Below are 22,929 nucleotides of genomic sequence, written 5' to 3'. Positions count from 1 at the left end.
ACACTAGGGGGCAATAGAGACATTTTGGCTTTTGGCAAAAATCCATTTTATTCAACTGTCTCCTGTCTATAGTGGAAGGAAAAAAAAAGCATCTTATAAACAGTGTCTTCTATAAATTGAAACAAGTGAGGTTTAGGTTGAGATTAACGCTGGAATAATTATTTTTTTTAAAAAACAATGCAGAAAAATTATATTCTTTTGTGATTTGACAACATTATAACATATTTACAGGGTTTTGGGTTTTTTTTGGTCACTTTAAGCTTTTTTAGTCAGTAACTATATGATAAGGCTTAATGGCAGAAATATTAAGGATAACCTCTTTATAATTTAAGATTTAAGTCTGTAAGGTCAAATAAGAAAGTTTATATGTCTCTGATCACCAGAGAAATCCAGACTTTAAAAATGCATATCAGATCTTGTCACTTCCCTGCTTCCCTTGTCACTGGCCTGTCAGTAAACCCTCCAATTTCTTCCTGTCACAATGTTAAGAAATCCAAGTTCGGGGGCGCCTGGGTGGCACAGCGGTTAAGCGTCTGCCTTCGGCTCAGAGCGTGATCCCAGCATTCTGGGATCAAGCCCCACATCAGGCTCTTCTGCTATGAGCCTGCTTCTTCCTCTCCCACTCCCCCTGCTTGTGTTCCCTCTCTCGCTGGCTGTCTCTATCTCTGTCAAATAAATAAATAAAATCTTAAAAAAAAAAAAGAAATCCAAGTTCCCTGACTTGACCTCTAAGGCCTGTATGACTTGGCCTCTTCACATCTTTCTGACTTCATCCCCTTCCACTCCCTGTCTTGCTCACTCTTCTCTACCCAGTAACCTTTCTGTTTTTCTCTTAGCAGTTATGCTTCTTCCCTCACAGAGCTTTTCTATTTACTCTTTCCCATACACAAAATAACTCTCAGAGCTTTACATGAGTCCCTCTTTTCATTCATCTTTGTGAAACTGTTACCCCTTTGACCACCTTATGTAAGTATCTCCGCTCTCTCTACTGCATTGCTTTTTCTGACATTGCTTTATGGTAGTTACCATTATTTGATATTTTTTGTTTATTCGTTGTCTTTCTTCTCACAGTAATACAGGTTCCATGAGGGCAGTTATATTGTCTCTTTTATTGTTGTATCCCCAATGGCTTGACTGGTTCCTGGCTCAAGGAATATTTGTTCAATGAATGGCCATCCTTGGCTGTGGTCAGAGTTACTCCCTTGCCCCTAAACATTTCGTTGAATCAAAGCTAGCTTCTGATGTAGTCACAGTTATCTTTTAGAAGCTCTAAAAGATTTAGGAGTCAATACTCACCCTCACATTTTCAGGCTAGTCCTGCCACAATTCTTTTGTTAAAAGGCTGCAGTCCTTTTTAAGCTCCCATTGCCAGGTAGGCATTTGTATCCTCTCAGGTGGCTGCCAGAAACAATCAGTAGTGTGTGTCCTTTCTGCCTTTGAGCAGTGGCTTTTTTTCCCCCCAGAAATACTTTGTGTAATTATAATGTGAATGACAATGCTAGCATTTTTTTTTTTTAAGGATTTATTAGAGAGAGAGCGTGTGCATGTGTGTACGCACAGGGTTGGGGGGAGAGCGAGAGGGAGAGAGAATTATAAGCAGACTCCCCGCAGAGCCCAGTTCGGGGTTTGATCTCACCACCCTGAGATCATGACGCAAGCCAAAATCAAGAGTTGGACATGTAGCCTCCTGAGCCACCAGGTGCCCCCAAAGTTGGACTAGTTTATGCAAATAATACAAAGCATAATTTAAGTGCAATGAAGAAGGCAGGAGGGTACTTTTTATCTGACTGTAGTCTCCTTAATTACAAGTTGTTTTAGCATATAAGTATATTTACTCTGGTAAATTTCTATCATTATGTTGTATATACTGTACGGTAAATTGCAAATCTTGCAGATGTAAATTGTCAACAAGTCTATGGAAGTGATGTTGAGGATGTCCTTTGCTCTACCCAAAGCTATTGTCAAATGAGGATTTAGTTGAGTTCCACCAGTTCTTAAGTGAAAAAAGGAAAATTGACAAGGTTGGTAAATGATTTAAATATCATAGGATTAAGAGCCTTTGAGAAAATTGATGAAGGCCTTGAATATTTTTTGCAAAAACAGTCTTCTTAAAAATCCTTGCCAAAGTCAGTCCTGTAGAGTCTTTATGCCATGTTATACTGTCAAAAATTTTAGTTGGAAAAATGGACCCTCCCACCCCATCACATCCTCTCTCTGCTCATAACACTGCTATTTTTTTTCACACTTTATAATATATATATATATATATTTATTTTTTTAAAGATCTTATTTATTTATTTGACAGAGTTAGAGACAGCCAGCGAGAGAGGGAACACAAGCAGGGGGAGTGGGAGAGGAAGAAGCAGGCTTCCAGCGGAGGAGCCTGATGTGGGGCTCGATCCCAGAACGCTGAGATCACGCCCTGAGCCGAAGGCAGACGCTTAACGACTGAGCCACCCAGGCGCCCCCACACTTTATATTTTTTGATTCTAGGTTCAGAGGGTTGAATTATTCATACTTCATAGTTCTATTAATACTGTTGTAATTGGCCATAAAAAAATACTGTTGTAATTGGGCCATCCAAAGTCCTTCACTTACTATTTATCTATGTGGAATTTTTAATCTTTTTTATCTTTTGTTTTCATTTTGCTTTTCTTCCTAGATCCTAACAGCTTCCTACATATACCTCACGTCTTGGCTCTCTTTCACTCATGTTTCCTTTTACCTTAAAGCTTTTTTTTTTTTTTTTTACCTTATGTGTAATTTCCCCCCATTTCTTATTTCAGTTATTTTATTATTTTATTTTTAAAAGATACGATTTTAAAGTAATCTCTATACCCAACATGAAACTCAGACTTACAACCCCAAGATCAAGAGTCACATGCTCTATCCACTGAACCAGCCAGGTACCCCACTCAATTTATTATATAAAAATTTTGCTTTGAGATGCTTTATTTATAGATTTTATTTTTTCTTCTGCCTTCCCAACTATAGGTATTCTTAAGAATGAGGGTTGTGTAACTAGTTTTTGCGCTTCTCTAAACGTTAAAGAAGACAATTACAGAAAATGCACATCAGTTTGTCAGTGCAGTAAGTATAAACAAAGTATTTGAACATAAAACAGCTCCCTTGATCTTTCACCCTTTCTATTTACAGGAGTAAAAGTGGGGGATTTGCCTGTGTCAGTTTTGAGAAAGGTTTCTCAATGCTTTAATCTTATAATTTAAAAAAGTGCCATTATAAAGAATTTCTAGAAAATCAGGAATATTTACCAAAATTGATATAATTTTTCTTTTAGAATTAGGTACTTTCTTGTTTCCATGCTTGTAAAGTTTGCATTTGAATAAATTTTATATTTTTAAGTACCAAATTGATAGAATGGCATATAAGTACATATTGAAGCAGCTCCAACAGAGCTTACGTTTTTATTCTTCTATAGACCTTGATCCTTATTTGGAAAGACATTTTGTTCATACTATTTGTGCTGAGTACTAGAAGTGCAGCTAATTGTGAGTTTGAAATAAGACCAAGACCACCAAGTTGATTCACATTGCCTACCAGGCAGCTGTTGGTTGGTAATGTTGCCATTTCACTACTGATCTGGATTGGAATCAGGGAGTCTTTATTCACTTTTGCATCCCAAGAGCTTTGCAGAGTATAATTGGGAATTAAATGTTTTTTTTTTCTTTTAATAAATGAAGAAGTTAGTGGCACAGCCTTGATTTTTTTACTGTCATAAAAGGGGATGCTCCAACAAACCAGGAATTCTCTGTTAAGCCACAGTTTTCTGTCTCTGCAGTTTTCTTTTGTTTGATTTATGATAAGGAAGTAAGCAGATGCTCAGATCTAGAACCAAATAATGTTACTGACTGGATATTTTGTGCAGCAATGTCCTAAGCACCGAAGGTGAAATAACTCCTTTAATCCTCCTGGTTTCTTATCCTCTGTTGACAGATAAGGAAACTGATACTCAGAGATGCTAAGTAACTTTCTCAGGGCCACCCAGTAGTAAATGTTGGAGCCAGCTTTTGAATCTAGGGAATCTGCTCCAGAATCCATGTGCTTAACCGTTACGCTCTCCTTTACCTCTGGTTGCAACCCATCCTGCTTCTCAAGAGTCACCTCTTGCCTCTCTCCGACACTTATCTCATGCCTCATCCATATCAACTATGAACAGTCTTTGAATATGACTGACTCTTTCGTGCATTCCAGTATGCTCTTCCTTCTCTCTGGACGGTGGCCAACACTTAGTACAACTCCATTCACTTGGCAAGCTATGTAAGCATTGACCCTTGTGGGGTGCATTGTGCCAGACCTGTCTCCTTCATCAGGGAGGAACCTTTTTAGTTTTAAGGATCTAGCTTTTCTCCTTGTGAAAGGAGAACATTTTCTCTTTGTAAAAACCTTCATTGACCCAGAAAAATAGAGTTGAATACCTCCTTCTTTATGCTACTTCTGTGTTAGTTCTATTCCTCTATTATTTTATAACAGCTTTATTGAGTTATAATTCATATGTACTAAATTTCATAATTTTCAGGTATACAGTTCAGTGAATGTTAGTATAGTCACAAAGTTGTGCAACCATCACTACCACCTAATTTTATGACATTTTCCTCCTCCCCCAAAGAAACCTTGCACTCTTTAACTTTCACTTCCTATTCTCTCCTCCCTACCTTACCCCTAGTTCCTGGTAATCACTAATCTACTTTCTGTCTCTATGGATTTGTTTGTTCCGGACATTTCATATCACTGGAATAATACGGTAAGTGTTCTTTTCATTGATTTCTTTCACACAGCGTAATGTTTTCAGGGTTCATCCATGTTGTAGCATGTCTGAGTACCTCATTCCTTTTTATTGCCAATATTGTTACACAATGGAATAGTGTGTGATATACCACATTTTTTAAATGCATTCATTAGTTGATGGATGTCTGCTATGAAGAAGTAGAAGTTTTTGTATGGATGCATATTTTTGGTTTTGGGGTTTATATCTAGGAGTGGAATTACTAGGTCATATGATAACTGTGTTTAATATTTTGAGGAACTGTTTTTCAAACTGGCTACACCATTTAAAATCCCACCAGTACTCTATGAGGATTCAATTTTTCAAATCTTCACCAATGCAAGATTTGTTTATCTCTATGATTACAGCTGTCCTAGTGAGTGTGAAGTGATATCTCATTATAGTTTTGATTTGCATTTCTCTAAAGAACAATGATGTTGAACATTGTTTCATGTGCTTATTGGCCATTTGTATATCTTCTTTGGAAGAATGTCTCTTCAGATCTTTTTCCTCTTTCAATTGGCTTCCCTATTGTTGAGTTATCAGGGCTCTTAATATATTCTGGACTTAAGTCCCTTATCAGACATATGATTTCCAAATATTTTCCCTCATTCTGTGAGTTACCTTCTTGGTTGTGTACTTTGAAGTACAATAACTTTAAATTTTGGTGAAATCCGATTTATTTTTTCTGTTATTGTTTGTGCTTTTGGTGTCATATCTAAGAAGCCTAACTCAAGGTCATGAAGATTTACTCCTGTTTTTTCCTAAGTTTTATAGTGTTAGTTCTTACATTTAGGTCTTTTATACATTTTGAGTTCATTTTTGCGTATGATTTACATAGGGCATTCTTCTATTATTGTCTTGTCCCAGCCATGATAGAGTGATCATAATTGTGATACAATTATTTTTTACACGTGTGTGCCTTTCATAGCTTCTGAGCTCATGAAGACAATGCCTGTGTCTTCCTTATTTTGGGACTCTTAGTGTTTCTTAGGTATGGCTTTTATTAAGTCTGCCTGTGGCTTCAAATATTTTATCTTAAAAGTACACAGAAAAATTTAAAGAGTAGGTATGAAATATAAATAGTTGATAGATATGTCTTCATGTTTTAGAGGGATATATAAACACATTATAAGTACGAACGTGGTTGTCTATTATTTTTTCTTCACAGATTTCACTTATTTTCTTCTAAAAACAAGCTGTCATTAGTAGGCAGTCTTCATTATCTTCAGTTAAGAAGATATATTTGGAGCACCTACTGTATACTATTAGTATTATAGATACAAATCAAATAAGACATTGTACTTGTCCTTAAGGATCTTACAGGCTAATGGGGACATGGCAAGTTGTCAATCTACTTTTCTTTTTTCTTTTTTTCTAAAGATTTTATTTTTAAGTATTCTATATACCACATGGAACTTCACAACCTGAAGATCAAGATTTGCATGCTCTACCAGCTGAGCCAGCCAGGTGCCCCAAATATCACTTCTTTCTAAACTTCCTTCTCCTCATTCTCCTGCTTAAAGTTGTTTCTTTTTATTTTCTTTATTTTTAATTTTTTTTCCTTTCAAGTTTTTATTTAAATTCTAGTTAGTTAACATACAGTGCGATACTGGTTTTAGGAATAAGAATTAGTGATTCATCACTTACATACAACACCCAGTGCTTGTCATAACAAGTGTCCTCCTTAATACCCATCACCCATTTAGTCCCCACCTACCCACCTCCCTCCATCAACCCTCAGTTTGTTTTCTATCATTAAGAATCTCTAATGGTTTGTTTCCCTCTTTTATCTTTTTTCCCCTTCCCATAGGTTCATCTGTTTTGTTTCTTAAATTCCACATATGAGTGAAATCATATGGTATTTGTCTTTCTCTGACTTATTTCACTTAGCATAATATACTCTAGCTCTATCCATGTTGTTGCAAATGCAAGATTTCATTCTTTTTGATGGCTGAGTAATATTCCATCGTATATGTGTACCATATCTTCTTTATCCATTCATCAGTCGATGAACGTTTAGACTCTTTCCATAGTTTGGCTATTGTTGATAAAGCTGCAATAGACGTTGGAGTGCATGTATCCCTTTGAATCTGTATTTTTGTATCCTCTGGGTAAATACCTAGTAGTGCAATTGCTGGATCATAGGGTAGTTCTATTTTTAACTTTTTGAGGAACCTCCATACTGTTTCCCAGAGTGTCTGTACCAGTTTGCATTCCCACCGACAGTGCACAAGGGCTCCCCTTTCTCCACATCCTCGTGTTTGTTCTTCAGCAAGAAATGCCCAAGAGCTATTTAAAATACTTGGTTGTAGTGGTGGTGGCTTTAGACATTATGGCAAGTATGAAGTGTTAATACTGTGTTTGTTCCATATTTGGTGGGTTGAATAGGATGTATAATAGCTGGAGCTGGAATTGTAGAATTGTCCAAGTGAACCTACATAGATTGGTTTTTAAGATGTTTCTGATTTTCACTGTCCCTTTGACAATTGTGAAGCATATACATGGCTTTGCATGTGTGGAAAGTTATATTAAATCAGATATGGTACCCATTCTGCAGTGTTGTTATGTTTTAGAAGAACCATAGCAGAGGAAAAGGATGAAGATAGCTCAGTGTCAGGTAAATTTAATAAAAATTTATTATGGCTTAGGCTTCTTTTGTTTTCCCAAATAAATTAATCCTTACCTGATTTAACTCATACCGTGTCACCTTTTGTAGTTAAAATTAGTAAAGTCTGTGCATCTTTAAATAGAAACAAATTGCCCAAGCAGTAACTCAATTTTTATTACAAAACAGGTATCAAAAACTAATGTACTTTATGGTGACTAACATACGTAGTAAAAAAAAACAGATATGAACTCTTAAACATAACTCAACATAGTATGGTACATAGCCTGTGTTGAAGTAAGTAATTCTGCACTGCATATCTGAGGTTCTGAAACTTGGTGAAACCTTCAAGGCATTTCATACCGGATCTCCCAACAGTTTCTAAAATATGTACTTTCAGGAAAAACCTTTGTAGCCGTAGGCTTATAATAATTTCTTACTCATAATGCGTTATAATTATAAAGTACTTTGTCACATTAACTCATTCGGTCATCACAGCAGCTCTGTGCTTTGTTTCTCAAATGAATCATTCTGATAAATACCTATTCTTAGTAGACAGGAGGCTAAGGACTTGAGGCTTTCAGTGGATAATTAATTCAAGTTGTGAAGATTTGAGAATGACGTATACATTGTTGCCACTGACATAGTAGAGGTGGGCCTTTTTTTAAGGAGCAGGGCAAATGGTAAAACCCAGGACCTTTGTTTATAGTTGTAAAAGAAAGCGTTCTTTTTATGGGGGGTGAAGGAGTGGGAGGTAGGAGTTTCATTATAGGGGTTCTAGAAAGTCAGGTTGCTCCTTCTTATTTCTGTTATAATACTCTTCCCACAAACCTCTGCCCCCTCCCTGGCAAGCCCAACTCCTTTGTTCTTCCATTCCTCCCTGGAGAGGCTCTTACTATATACATTAGTAAGTAATATATAGAAAAGTACCACTGCAAACAATAAGACTGTTGTTAGGCTCTTAAATATTAGTATCTTATAAGAAACTGCTTTTTAACTATATAGGAATTTTTTTAAAAAGTAATCTCTTTGCCCAATGTGAGGCTGGAACTCAGGACCCGTAGATTGAGAGTCACATGCTCTACTCACTGAGCCAGCCAGGCACCTCAGTCCTTTTTTTTTGTTTTTTAATAATAATCTAGTTATTTTCCAACTTCATTGAGGTATAATTATATATTTAAAGGGCATAATGTGGTGGTTTGATATATGTATAAATTGTGAAATGATTACTACAGTCAAGTTAATTAACACATCCATCACCTCACATAGCTAGTTTTGTGTGTGTGTGTGTGTGTGTGTGTGTGTGTGTGGTAATCACACTTAACATCTACTCTCTTAGGAAATTCCAAGTATACAACACAGTATTTTAAACTATAGTCATCATGCTGTACATTAGATCCCCAGAACTTACTCATAACTGAAAGTTTGTACCCTTTGACCAGAAACTTCTTCAAAACATCAATTTTCTAAACTTAACTTGAGACAGTAGTCAAATATTGCAGAAAATTTCTAAAACAAAAATGTGTGAATGCTGTGAAAAGTTACTGATTGCTACTAAAAGTAATGGAGAACCATTGAAGGTTTTCAAAGAAAAACAACCTAAGAAGAGTAACATCATGGTAGTGAGCAATGCGGAGAGAAGTGAAGAAGAGAGCAGTCAGAGAAGGACCTCTCAGTGGCATAGGGGGAGTGTACATAGTTCAGCTATGAATAAGTTTAAGGTAAACCATGTCGTCATAGAGTGTCATTAGTTACTTCATCTGATTTTTTCATTTTTATAAGTGAAAAAGCTAAGGTTCTAGGCAGTTGAGTGGCTTAATGAAGGTTACAAGTGGAGTTAATTGCAGAATCCTGTCTAGATTTCAAGTCTTCAGAAGTAGCAAATAAGAGCAGAAATACTCATAAAATTTTAGGGTGTCAGGGAATGATAAAGTGTATGTTCATAGTAGTTTTTGAAAATAAATGTATCTTTTGATATAAATCCTGTTGGCTTATTGCCTGCCATTTTTATATGGTAAGGGTAGAAAATTGTCATCTTTTGTGTTTATTGATAATGTAATAGATTTAAAAAGTAATATAATTTCTGATAATATATAGGAATGACCTATCCTTTTTTGAGTTTCTTAGCCTTCACAAAAGTATAAAAAGTTATTTAACAACATACTTTTAAGTCCTGTTACTGAGAAATATTTTCCAAGATTGCAGCTTGCAATAGGGCATAAACTGAGGGTAATTTAGAGGTGGTTTGGGAATACTACTAATTGAAGGATTGGAACCAGCTGTGAGAATTAGATGGGAAATTGTCTTTCCTTCCTGCAGTATTTTAGACCTATAACTTTACATTTTTGGAGGAAGATTTTAAACATTTAATAATAATTTATTTTGAAGCTTACCTAAAGTTTATTAGAACATTAAGAAGTATTCAGGCTTAATACTATGCATTTTTTTTTTTTTGCTTATGTGGTTTTTATCTATAAAAATTCTTTTTTTTTTTTTAAGATTTTATTTATTTATTCGACAGAAATAGAGACAGCCAGCGAGAGAGGGAAGAAATGTTCAACACAGACAAGGCATTTAGGGGGAGTTAGGCAGCAGTGAGCTGGGGGCAGACTAGCTCATTCAGGAATTGACAATACACTGTCCTTTAAGCTTTGTACGAAGTAAATCAAACAAATCACGCGATTTCAGTGACCCTTTCCAAATTATACTATGTCAGTGACCCTGAGTGTAAAAACGGGATATCCAAGACTCACGTGGCAGGGTCTCCCTGTATTTTTTTTTATTCAGTGTAATATTAGTTTCAGGTTTGTAATACAGTGACTTAGCAATTCTATACATTACTCAGTGCACATCATAAGTATACTCTTTAATCCCCATCACCTGTTTCACCCATTCACCACCCACCTCCCATCTCCCGGTCTTAACCATCTTTAAATGTACAGGTCAATAGTGTTACATTGTTGTATATTCAGTCTCTAGAACTTTTTTTTATCTTGTACAGAAACTATACCCATTAAGCAATAATTCCCCATTTTCCCTTCTCTCCCAACTTCGGCAACCACTATTTTACTTTCTATGAATTTGACTACTCTAGATACCTCATAGAAATAGTACAGTATTTTTCTTTTTGTGACTTGTTTCATTTAGCATAATGCCCTCCAAGTTCATCCATGTTGCGTGTGTCAGAATTTCCTTCCTTTTAAAGAATGAATAATATTCCAATACACACACACATATACATATATACACCACATTTTGTTTATTCATTTATCTGCTGATGGACACTTAGGTTGCTCCTATCTTTTGGCTGTTGTCTTGCTGCTATGAATGTGGGTGTACAAATGTCTCTTGGAGATCCTGCTTTCAGTTCTTTTGGGTATATACACAAAAGTGGAATTGCTGAATCATATTTTAAATTTTTTGAGGAACTACCATACTGTTTTCCATAGTAGTTGCCCCATTTCTGTCCAGGAATGTATAAGGATTCCATATTTTGTATATCCTTGTCAACATTTCTTTCTTCTTCTTCTTTTTTTTAATAATAGCCATCCTGTTACTGGTATGTCAGTGTGGTTTTGATTTTCATTTCCCTGATGATTACTAATGTTGAGTTTCTTTTCATGTCCTTGTTGGTCATCTGTATTTCTTCTTTGAAGAAATATTTAGGTCCTGTGCCAATTTTTGACTCGGGTTTTTGTTTTGTTTTGTTTTGTTTTTGCTGTTGAATTGTAGCAGTTTTGTGTTTTTGGATATTAACCCCTTATCACATAAATGATTTGCAGACATTTTCTCCCATTCTAGAGGTTGCCTCTTCACTGTGTTGATTATGCCTTTTGATGCACAGAATAATGTGGTGATTTTTTGAAAACTCAAATCTTATCAAATTACACGGCTCAGAGCTTAAATTTCAGATTCTTGACATTGTATACAGTCTGGCTCCTAACTCTCTGGGTTAAAAAAAATTTTTTTTGATACATATATACACACCACACAGCCTTTCCCTTTTTCTGCCCAGCAATTTAAACTTTCTCCAGGCAAAAATATTTGCAGTTCAATAAGTGTCGGGATTTATCTTATTCTCTCCTGGATGCCTTCCACATTCACCTGGGGAACCTCTATTTTTCCAAAGGCATCTCAAGTATCTCTTCTGTAAAGCCTTTTCTAATCACCCTCTAGTTCCCCAGGCAGAATGGAATGGAGCACTGAACCCCGTGTGTTCTTCTGTCCTAGCATCTGAAACATGTTGTATTGCCTATTTGTTTACCTGTCAGTTTTGCTTTATTGGATTGACAGTCCTTGTGAGCAGTGTCTTTGTTGTTAGTCTTTTTATCTTTAACTGTAGGCTCTGGTGTATTTTATATAACTGCATACTCAATAAATGTGTTTTAAGGGAATGTGTGTTGATGAGTAATTTATTAAGTCAGTCTGTTGGATCTCCAGAGTTATACTAAAATAGACTCTAATTTTGGTTTTCTGTAATACCAAATGGGCAACTATTTACAAAATGGTTTCTGGGAGAACGTAGCACTCCTTTGCAAGTTCCTGGGTCCTCATTCTCTCCACACAATTCATAGCCACTTTGTGACAGATCTTTGTTACTGGGTAGACTTTTGATTAGGGCTTATAGTACCATACATATATAACTTTTTAAACGTATGGCAACTTTATCCCAGAAGGGTTATTTCTGATTTGCAAGTCTTTTGAAAACACTTTAAGGGTATATGTCAGATGGAACTGCTCATGTTATTCCAGATCTATTTGCTATCCTTGTTATTGAGGGCAAACCAAAGAGCCTGGGAAATAATCCTTTGGGTTGGCATTTAAGACCAAACCAAAACAAAAGCTGGTATCTTTCCTCCTCTTCCATTAAGACTAGCTTTTGTTATGAATTCTTATAATAAATGACTTCATTGAAGTCTTGCAGCTTATGATGTCCCCTGGCATGAAAATCTTGAAAATATTTTATTGTTACAGCAAATTTCACACTTAAGCCATATCCCAAAAAGTCATTAGGAAAAGTTCTGGAAAAAGAACAGTCACCATCAAGTGATATGCTACCAAAAGATGGATTGCTGGGGGTGCCTGGGTGGTGCAGTCGTTAGGCATCTGCCTTTGGCTCAGGGCGTGATCCCGGGGTCCTGGGATCGATCCCCGCATCAGGCTCCTCTGCTGGGAGCCTGCTTATTCCTCTCCCACTCCCCCTGCTTGTGTTCCCTCTCTCGCTGGCTGTCTCTCTGTCAAAAAAAAAAAAAAAAGATGGATTGCTACTATTTTAGATGATTTAGTTGTGCCAGTTATATGGGCCTTTTATGAGTTATGCCCTACATGATTTGCAGTAAAACTTTGATTTTAAATGTAAACAACATTTATTTAAACATTTAATTCACTCCTAATGTAAATAATAAATTGTTCTGTGTTCTTGTAAGTTTTTACTTTAAATGCCAGAGATTGTCTATATATAGGCACATTGTACATTGAATTCAATGAAATAATTTTCATCCTTCCTCTTAGTGACAGTGTTTCTGTTTCCTGAGTGATGAAAAAGTAATTAGTTATGAAATGAGACACTGACTGTAATAGAATCTTCTCTAAGTGAAACATTTGAACTGTTCTCCTGTTTTTTGTAAGAGTACTTAGCACTTATACATGAGTTTTTATTGCTTAAAAATGTTGTCAACTGCAAAGGGAGCAGTGGCTTACATAATTTAGTATAGGGGTAGTCCAGGATTCGTTTGTTTGACTTTTAAATTATTTTGGAATCAAGGTATGTGCAGCCCTTTTCCAAAGCATAGTAAACCATTCTGTAATATCTTGTATTGAAATAAATTGTAAACTCTCCAGCAGTTCTTTAAGTTACTGTGAAGTTAGGCTTATTCAGTGTCTTCTCATTTCCTCATCTTCTTCACTGCACTGTGCTGGTAGTAGGCTACAGTAATCTCTGAGATGCAGACAGTCATGGGGCTGGAACTCATGTCGTTAAGATTAAGAGTCGCATGCTCTACTGACTGAGCCAGCCAGGCACCCTTATGCTTGCGACTTTAAATTTACTTTTAGTCTGGGATATAATCATTTGGTTCTTAAAGGTTTTTACTTTTTGAAAACCTCAGTTATCCTTACTGTCACTTAATGGGGCTGATCTGATGGATAGCACCTGCTCTCCTTTGTGGACATAAACAATGTTTGAAAGTAAATTAAAAAGTATAATCTAATGTGATCTACAAGGTAGACATGAGGCCATTAATTAATTCCAAAAGACTTTTGTGTTTGTCTGCCATACACCATCTGTTTTATGGATTGGGGATCCAGAGATAATAATAGATATATACAATCTTTGAGAAGTGTCCATCTTGCAATTTGGTTATGAAGTGTTAGGGAGAGAAACAGGTCAAAAATTACCATGGATTTTGATAAATTCTGTAATCGAGATAAGGAGAGGTTGTCTCCTTATCTGAGACATGAGTGCATAGAAGGGTCATCTAACCCAGAGCTTGAAATGTTGAGAAATGCGTCTAGGAGCAGGTCACATCTGAATAGAGTCTTAAAGGATGAGTAGAAATTAGCCAGTTAAGGACAAAGAGAAGCCTGGAAATAGACTAACATGATATGACTGGAGCGAAAGGAGGTAAGCCTTAGAATAAATGGTGGCTCTCATTTATTGAGCACCTACTTTGTGCTGAATGCTGCATTATAAGGCTTAAATCGCTTACCTCACAGTAACGTAAAGGGCAGGTGCTATTATCCTCTGTATACAAATGAGGAAATAGAGTTGTAACTCTCCTGGAGTTATGACAGGGTTATTGAGTGGCAGGGCTAGATTAAAAAACCTAGTTTTTCTTGGAGCATCTGTCTGGCTCAGTCAGAGCACATGACTCTTGATCTTGGGGTTGTGAGTTCAAAACCAATGTTGGGTGTAGAGCTTACTTAAACAATTAAATAAATAAAAGAAAATGTTAAAAAGAATGTTCAACCTTATTAAAAAAAATACAAGTAAAAACCCTAGCTTTTCTGGCTTCTTGTCTAGGCTGCTTCCTCCCAGGAAAGAACCATTTTATGAAGGAGGAAATAGTAAAGTAGTTGCTATGCTGTTGAAAGGTCAATGTGCAGGTTAAGTTCTGAAAAGTATCCGGGGCATTTATAGTGAGTTGTTTGTTTATTCAGGAGGTATTTACTGAGAGTCTCTTAAGTGCCAAGAACTGTGCTGGGCATTAGGAAGGACACATGCCAGAGTGGTAGAGGTAAAAGGGCGAAAGGAAGCAGAGACACTTGAATGAAAACTTGTGTGAAGAAGCTTGATTGGAAAGGAAAAGGTAATGGTATAGCAGTAAATGTAGGGGAAATAGCTGTGTGTGTATGTGTGTCTAATATGGGAAGTACTTTAATTGTTTATGTGCCGAGGCGAAAGAGCCGTAGCAGGGGACAAGTTTATGATGAAATAAAGCTAGTGATTGATTGATTCATAAGGGTGCTAAAGAATGATGGGAGACAGGGACCAAAGTCTGTTCGATTGCACATATCTAATTAAGTAGATTGCAGGATGATCCTCACATAAATTTGTAATGGCCCTAGAATTTTAGTATGATTACCTGGCTCTTGGATAATGGAAACTTGAGAGAACAATAAAACTTCATATTCAAATGATCACTGTGATTCCTTATGTTTGATTTATGCATCCGTCTTTTCTCTCCTCGATTATCCTTCCCACACCTCCTGTCTATCATAGCATTTCTTATATTGTGTTAGAGTGATTGATCTCCCCCTTCTTGACTACATGCTTCTTGGAAGGGGGAATGGTAGAGGCAATGTCTGATGCTACCCAGCATCTGGAATAATCTCACTTTAATAAATGTTTATTGAATCAATGAATCATTGAATGACTCAGTTCCTCATTTATGCCATTTTTGAGCAGCAGCGTTTTGTTTTTTAAACTTTTAAGGGTTAAAAGGTATATATCTACCCTGTAGAGATTTTATTTTATGTAGTTAAGCACTTTAAGTTATCCCCAATTTTCAGTGAAAAGAGGACTTTAAATACTTGGATGCTGGGAGGGCTTATGGTTCCATACAACTAAAGAGTTTCTTAGGCTTATCTTTTTTGAGATTTGAGGTAAATTCATTATCAGCTCAACAATTGTAGTGTATCTAGAAGTACAGAAATAAGATACTCTAGCAAATTTTATTTCCTGTTTTTTTTTAAGCTTTGTGTAAAAAGCTAGTGATGCAATTTTTAAAAATTGTATTTCCTGTGAATGTGGCATGTAGTCCCCTCCCCCCCCCATATGTTGGATACTCATTGATGTCATGGAATTTTCTTTTTTCAGAATCCTGTCCAAAAGATCCCTGACTCGCATGAAATAACTCTAAAGCATGGCACTAAAACAGTAAGTTTAAAAAATTTGATTCTTTCCTTTTAACAAGGCTCTCACGGAAAAGTAAACCAATGATACATTTGTATTAAGGGTAATTGCACAATCAACTGATAACACAGAAGCTCTAGGCATTAAAGAAAAAGAAAGATTACATTTCTATTCAATCAAAATAACTGTTGCATTTCATTTAAAATAGCAACATTTATTGTTATTGTTGGCTTTAAAACCTTGTTCTTTGATAGAGGAACATTACAAGTGAAAAAAAGAAATGAAACTAAAATACAGTTTTCCTTTTTATGGTGTGGGAAAATTTCTCATTACCCTTAGCTTTATTTCTAAATCAGTAAAAGGCCTGAGTTTATTTTTTAGATGAACATTGAGATAAGAAATGAACATAAAATAGTTACTGTATTGCTCTAAGATTATTATTACTTAGACTTACAGATTCTATTTTTCTATTGTTATATTTATGTTAAAGATTAATGATATAAAATTTTGTGTTATAACATGAAATCATTTTATTGTAAAGCCATTAAAAAAGTGGTAGTTGAATGAATGAAACCTCATGAATGAAAGAATAAAATTATCTTGCTTTCTCTTTTCAATCAAACTGCCTTTTCTAGATGTCTGACATGTAAAGAAGTAGGAAAATACATCCCATAATGAGAGAAACATCAATCAGTAGAAATAGACCCAGAAATGATGCAAATGATAGAATTAATAGAGAAAGATGACATTCTTCTTGCCAATTTTTTTGTTTTTGAAAATACCATTTTCATAAAAATATTTAATAAGTATAGTGGGTTTATTGTTTTAAATGAAGTGAACAATAAATATTTTAAAATGTCTTAGTTTGAACTTTTACTGTGGTAAATACTGATAATATAACTCACATAAATAAATGCTTTCTGGGGTCCTCAATAGATTTAAAGAGTGTAAAGTGGCTTGAAACCTATGTACCTGAGAACTGGTGCTTTAGGAAACTGTTTCTGATTTGTGATCTTATATCTGCTTTTTATAAATCAGACTTCTGGTATTTTTATTCTGAAATTGTGACAGAATTTTACTAATTTTTGTGTTTTTAAGTAAATTAGGAAAGAAATTGTAGAATGTTCGTACTTAAACAGAAGCTTCCCTATCATTTTAGTTCAGAGATTTTTACAACTGAGAGTGTTTGTGAGTTTTACATGTTTTATTTAAATATTTCTATTTTTAAATTGAATTTTATCTCTTAAAGAATATAATTAAAAATATAGTGCCCACTTGTTTTGCACATTTAAAAAAATCAATTAGAGTTCCTTTTTTTTAAAAAAAAGGTTTTATTTAATTATTAGAGAGAGCGTGTACACATGGGGGGGAGGGGAAGAGGGAGAGGGAGAAACAGACTCCCTGCTGAGTGGGGAACCTGCTGCAGTGCTGGATCCTACTGAGATCATCCTGAGATAATCCTGAGATCATCCCAAGAAGATCTCTGCTGAAGGCCGTCCAATGACTCCCTGGAAGTTGGAAGCTGCTGGCTCCAAAGAGCCCTTTTCCCTTCCCCAAGGAGGACTCAAGGAAAATGCCTACGGCTAGTCTTCAGTTCTCCTACCCTGACTGTAGGCCTCTGCCCCTCTGCTCTATGCTGGCAATCGCAGGGAGGGAGTAGAGCTTGCACCCTTGAGGGGAGGACAGGCATGGAATAGACAAACCACAAATGAATTTGCAGTTTCAAATTGTATTGTAATGGGATGAACACTGGTGCAGTTAGTCATATAAGGAGGAGGACACTTCTTTAACTGTAACAGGAGGGTGGAAGGATAGAGTGGGCATGGACATAAGTAAGTTTGTTGTTGGTAGTAGCAGAAGTCACTTCCTAGACTTCAAAAGCTACTGTTTATTTTTACTTTTCATTGTTTTAGGTTTTAAGACATGTAATTGTTCAGGCATAAAAAATGACTTAGTTCTCATTTGTATGCTTGAACACATTTAGAGTAGTACCTATATAATTTAAACACATAATAAGTCATTAGTTATATATAATTAATATATATTATATTTATGTAATATATTTTACATATTTATATATAATATATATTATATTCTATTTTTTAATATATTCTAAAATCAGTGTTTGCAGGTAGTGATTGAAATGAGTAAAATTATTTTGTAAGTATTTGGTTTTAATTACAGTAATTCTATTACATTTAATAACATTTCAAGTCTATTAGGAGAACTGATTTATCATTGCTTCCTTTATATAAAACTTTGATCCTTTTAATATTTCATATGTGTGGTAATCTCATTCATTATTTCTAATGCACTTTTTTCCTTCTGAGAGGGCAGTAGATCCAGGGACTTCCTGCTTAAGAATAGTGAGCTACCAATTGGGCATTCACATGTGCATTGGAAGGAAGATTCATAGGGAAGGCAGATATTTTATGGAACCAATATAAAAGTGGTATTATAATGTAGTTAGTAACTTATAAATTCAGCTTTAAAAATAATTGTTTAAGGTGATTATATTTGGTCATTTAGCCGTGTACACAAGAAAATAATTTCTGCTTTGTCCTACTTCATTAAATAGATTTCTTAACATTCCCTTTGGCATTTTCTCATTTTGGTAATTTTAGATTCGTGTGGTCTTCTGTTAGTGGTAGTTAAAATATCTCAAAAGGTTTTCTCAAAATTGTTCATTGAAAAAGCTGAATTATTTATGAGGCTGGGTAGATAAGTTGGGACAAAGCTGGCAATTATATTAAAATGTTTTTTCTTTATTTCAAAAGAGATAATAGTCATAATAACAAAGTCAAATAATAGAGAAGAGGCTATCCATCCGCACTTTTTAGAAGTAATAACAGCTGGTGGCCTGTACTTCCAATGCTTATAATATAGGAGGTGGGGTTAGAGAAAGGAAATGGAGGTTATTATAGACTATAAGTAGCTTTTCTCCAGTTAATTTTTTTTTTTTTTTCAAACCAGGTTTCTGCTTTGGGTCTGGATCCCTCAGGTGCCCGTTTGGTGACTGGAGGATATGATTATGATGTTAAGTTTTGGGATTTTGCTGGAATGGATGCTTCTTTTAAGGCATTTCGATCCCTTCAGCCCTGTGAATGGTATGTGTTGCACAACTTAATACCTTCATATTTGAAGCCAGAGTGCTGTATATCATTTGAATTCCATCTATAATGCTTTGTACCAAAATACACTAAGTTTATATGACCATATGTTACCTTCATTATTTGAATGAAAGAAAAATGTACCTTAAATTTCTTTCCTTCACTTTCATTAACCTAAATTTTAAAGATGTTTTTAGTCTTTTGTTGTTTTGTAAAGAAAGTATTTGTATTTAGAGATTATTCCCTTGCCTACTTTATTTTAATACTCTAGTAAATACTGTGTAATGTTATGTATGTGTGTATGACGTATGTTAAGCCAATAACCAGGTGCTAGTCACTGCTGCACTATGCAGGTATGGTCAGCTAGCATCATATCAGAAATATCAGCTTTACATGTTGCTACCACAAGCCGCCCTCTTATTTCTGTTTTTGACCATATCTTATCTTTTTAGTATATTAGATATCAAAAATAGATTTTTATTGGTGAAACTGGGATCTTGTTAACTTGCATAATGTATGTTGGAAATGAGCTCTTACTAACTGTAGATGTTCAAGGTACGTGAATTAGCTGAAATTTCTTAGGCCCAGTTTTCTACTCTTGCATGAGTGGGGCTTAAGAATTTAGTTTGCCTTTAACTTGAACTCTTGGGGATGATGGTTTTTGCTAAACCTAATATCTATCTGTAAACTCTGGATTTTCTGTCAACTATATGGATTAAGTTCCTGTTTCTGGGCTATTAGGTGTTTGTTTTCAGTGAACCTTTCGTGAAAGTGGTGGTTGGAGTAACTGAAAGGCTAGAGAGCTGGGATTTTTCTTAATCCTGCAGAACAGGTCATAGGAATTGTTTTTGCTTATTTGCTAATAAATGCTTAGATAATAAATGTATGTGGCTCAGAATTGGGCCTAGGACCTCAGATTTCTCCAGCAACTACAGTTGTCTGGCAAAATAACCTAAAAATTTTATCTAAACATGGCTCTGGTCAGTTTTGTACAAATCATACTGATTTGTAAATTTTGAAGTCCTAACTCTTAAGCTATCTTTAGTAAAGATTTGAGAATTCCCTAAATGAACATAGCAGATCTCTGATCAATTGGAAAGGAAAAAAAAATTTTAAAAACTGGGTATCTCCAATGATGGCTATATTTTGTAAAGCTCTTATTATTTAAAATAGTAACTTGGTATCTTGAGTTAGTATGACTTTTAAAAAATGTATTTAAAATACGAGGTCATATCTTTTATTCCCATGTGATAGTCTCTTGATTAAGGATTGTGTTCCCCTTCTACTTTTACAACTGTAAACTCACTTGTTCAGGATTATTCAGTACTCTATTAAAGGTCAGCTCTGAATAGAATTATGTCTCATGAGTCTCAAGCCAGTTCTCTATTACTAAACTGTGTCATTTGCTGTGCTGTTGTAATTGAAAATGCAGAAAAATCCAAGGATAAGCTTATTTTCTCTTCCATAATTAAATTATTGCATCCTGTATATAATAGTGAGCTATCAAAGTATAGATAGGAATAAACAGAATTCTTGACAATCTGTATAAGATTAATATAAACTCTAGTACTGCAAATATTATGTGAATGTTACTATTTTAAATCATGAGAACTGTTTAACTTTGCTATCATTTGCCCCTAATCTCCAAGTAATGTGACTCTACATTTTATGACAATACAAATTTTTTTACTTAATGTGTATTTATGCATCCATCTCTAATTCACTTTTTACTGTGAAAAATTTCAAACATAGAGAAAAGTGGAGGGATTACTGTAGTAGCCATTTACCCTTTACCTAGATTTAACGGTTACAAACATTTTTCTGTATTTGCTTCATCTCATTTTAGTGATTTCTGAAGTATATTTAAAAGTAAAGACATACATAACTTTCATTTTGAAATAATTCAGCATGAATCTGTAAAAAACATAGACATTTCCATATATATATATATATATATATAGCTCCAATTATCCTACAAAATTACTTAGAATTTCTTAATATTTCTAATAACCATTCCATATTTAAATTTCCCCAGTTTGCTCTCAAAATGTGTTTAAATGCTGGTTTGTCAAACGTGGATCCAATCAAGTAATACATATCACATTTATTGTGTACCTCTGTTACATATCTTTTAATCTAGAAGAGGATCTCCTTCCAAACCATTTTCTTTCTCATGACTTTATTAAACAGGTCAGTTGTGCTTCATAAAGTTCTTTCTCCCTGAATTTTCTAATTGCTTCTTTATGGTGTGATTCAACTTATTTCTTTGTCTCCAGTATTTCCTATAGAAAATCCAAAGGCTTGATCGTAATCTCCACTGTATCACATCAAGTGGCATGTATTGTCTAGTTGTTGCTGCTATTTGTGACTCTCAATTAAGACTGATCCTTGGATTAAGTTGGTGATATCTGATTCTTCCATTGTAAAGTTAATATTGTATTATATGTTTGAGATAGGCAAGAACTTTGTGGGGAGATAGTTGGTGGCGTGGAAATATCTAGATTCTCATCATCGCTTCACTTAATAAGCTTAGCATCCATTGATTATTCATACCTGAATTAGTTCTCTCATTGAGGGTTGTAAGTTGGTGATTTTCTTGATTTTCTAAATTCCATTATTTCATCTACATTTATTTGTTGATGTACTTCTAAGAGAATTTTTCAATATTAACCTATGTTATTTGGTTACCCTAAAATATAGTCCTACTGTGAAGGCAGGATAAATACTTTTCTTTAACTACCCGTTTTTAGTTCAGGGGTAGGTGGTGATAAATGAGTTGTTGCTGTTATTGGTGGTGGTGTTTTTTTCTTTTTCCTTTTTGTACGGCTGTATTTATGACTTTAAAATTTTCATGTGTTCCAGTCAGTTGTAGTCATTATTCTTTTTGATGTTTAAATTGTCCCAGATTTGGCCAGGGGAGTCCCTGATTGCTATGTAGTTTTGACATGTACTCATTAGACTTTAAAAGAGTACTTATTTTCTGGCATAACATGATATAAGCCTCCTGGTACATTCCTTTCCAGGTCCTACAATCAGCATTTCCCTGTGGAGATCTTTTTTTTTTTTTAAGTGGGAATGGTATTTAGAGACCAAATCTGAATGTTATACCTGCTCATTAATAGTGGGATAGCATTCCTTCTTGACCTTTTCAGTGGAAAGTTTAGAAAATACAGATGTGTGTATGTGTGTGTGTGTGTATGTATTTAAGTGACCAGATCATATTGATATTTCCATTTCAAAATTTTAGTAAACTTTAACTTCAGAATATTTTTTAATTTACAGAAAAGCTGCAAAGATCGTCCAGAGTTCAGGCATACCCCTAACTCAGTTTCCTCTGTTGTTAACATCTCACATTACCATGGTACATTTATGACAAATAACCAACGTTGGTACATAACTATTAACCAAACTCCAAACTATATTGCATTTCACTGTTTTTTCCACTAATATGCCTTCCAAGATACACCTTACATTTAGTCTTCATGTCTGTTTAGTCTTCTCTGGTTTATGATGCCTTCTCAGTCTTCACTTGTTTTTCCTGACCATGACAGTTTTGAGGGGTCCTGGTAGGTATTTTGTAGAATGTTTCTTGATTTGTTTTTTTTTTTGTTTGTTTTTTAAAAGATTATTTATTTATGTATTTGAAAGAGAGAGACAGCCAGCGAGAGAGGGAACACAAGCAAGGGGAGTGGGAGAGGAAGAAGCAGCCTCCCAGTGTAGGAGCCTGATGTGGGGCTCGATCCCAGGACCCCGGGATCACGCCCTGAGCCAAAGGCAGACGCTTAACGACTGAGCCACCCAGGCACCCCTCTTGATTTGTTTTTTTATGATGGTTTCCTCTGGTTAGACTGGGACTCTGGGTCTTGGGGATGAATATCACAGAGGTGAAGTGCCCTTCTTCTGATCACATAGCAGGGGTACATGCTATCATGTTTTTAAGATTTCTTTACTATAAAGTTACTTTTTCCTCCCCTTTCTGTTTGCTCTTCTTTTGAAGTAAGTCAGTAAATGCTGCTCACATTTGGGAAAGTGGAAAAGTTAAGCTCCACCTCCTGGAGGGCATAGTATTTACATG

General features: G+C 35.2%; 1 protein-coding gene across 1 annotated transcript in view; it reads left to right on the top strand.

Moving 5' to 3' along the window:
* WDR70 (WD repeat domain 70) overlaps window positions 1-22,929 on the top strand; it is a 292,600-nt gene that overhangs the window by 39,796 nt on the left and 229,875 nt on the right. Inside the window, exons 6-7 of the mRNA XM_008692622.2 lie at window positions 15,709-15,768; window positions 18,718-18,851. Of these exons, the coding sequence (XP_008690844.1) occupies window positions 15,709-15,768; window positions 18,718-18,851 (194 nt within the window). The remainder of the gene's footprint in view (window positions 1-15,708; window positions 15,769-18,717; window positions 18,852-22,929) is intronic.

Source organism: Ursus maritimus, unplaced genomic scaffold (genome assembly GCF_017311325.1).
Source record: "Ursus maritimus isolate PB19 unplaced genomic scaffold, ASM1731132v1 scaffold_15, whole genome shotgun sequence".
NCBI classification, from domain to species: Eukaryota; Metazoa; Chordata; class Mammalia; order Carnivora; family Ursidae; genus Ursus; species Ursus maritimus.
Note: the sequence above shows the minus strand (reverse complement) of the source record. Positions and strands in the feature narration are given on the sequence as shown.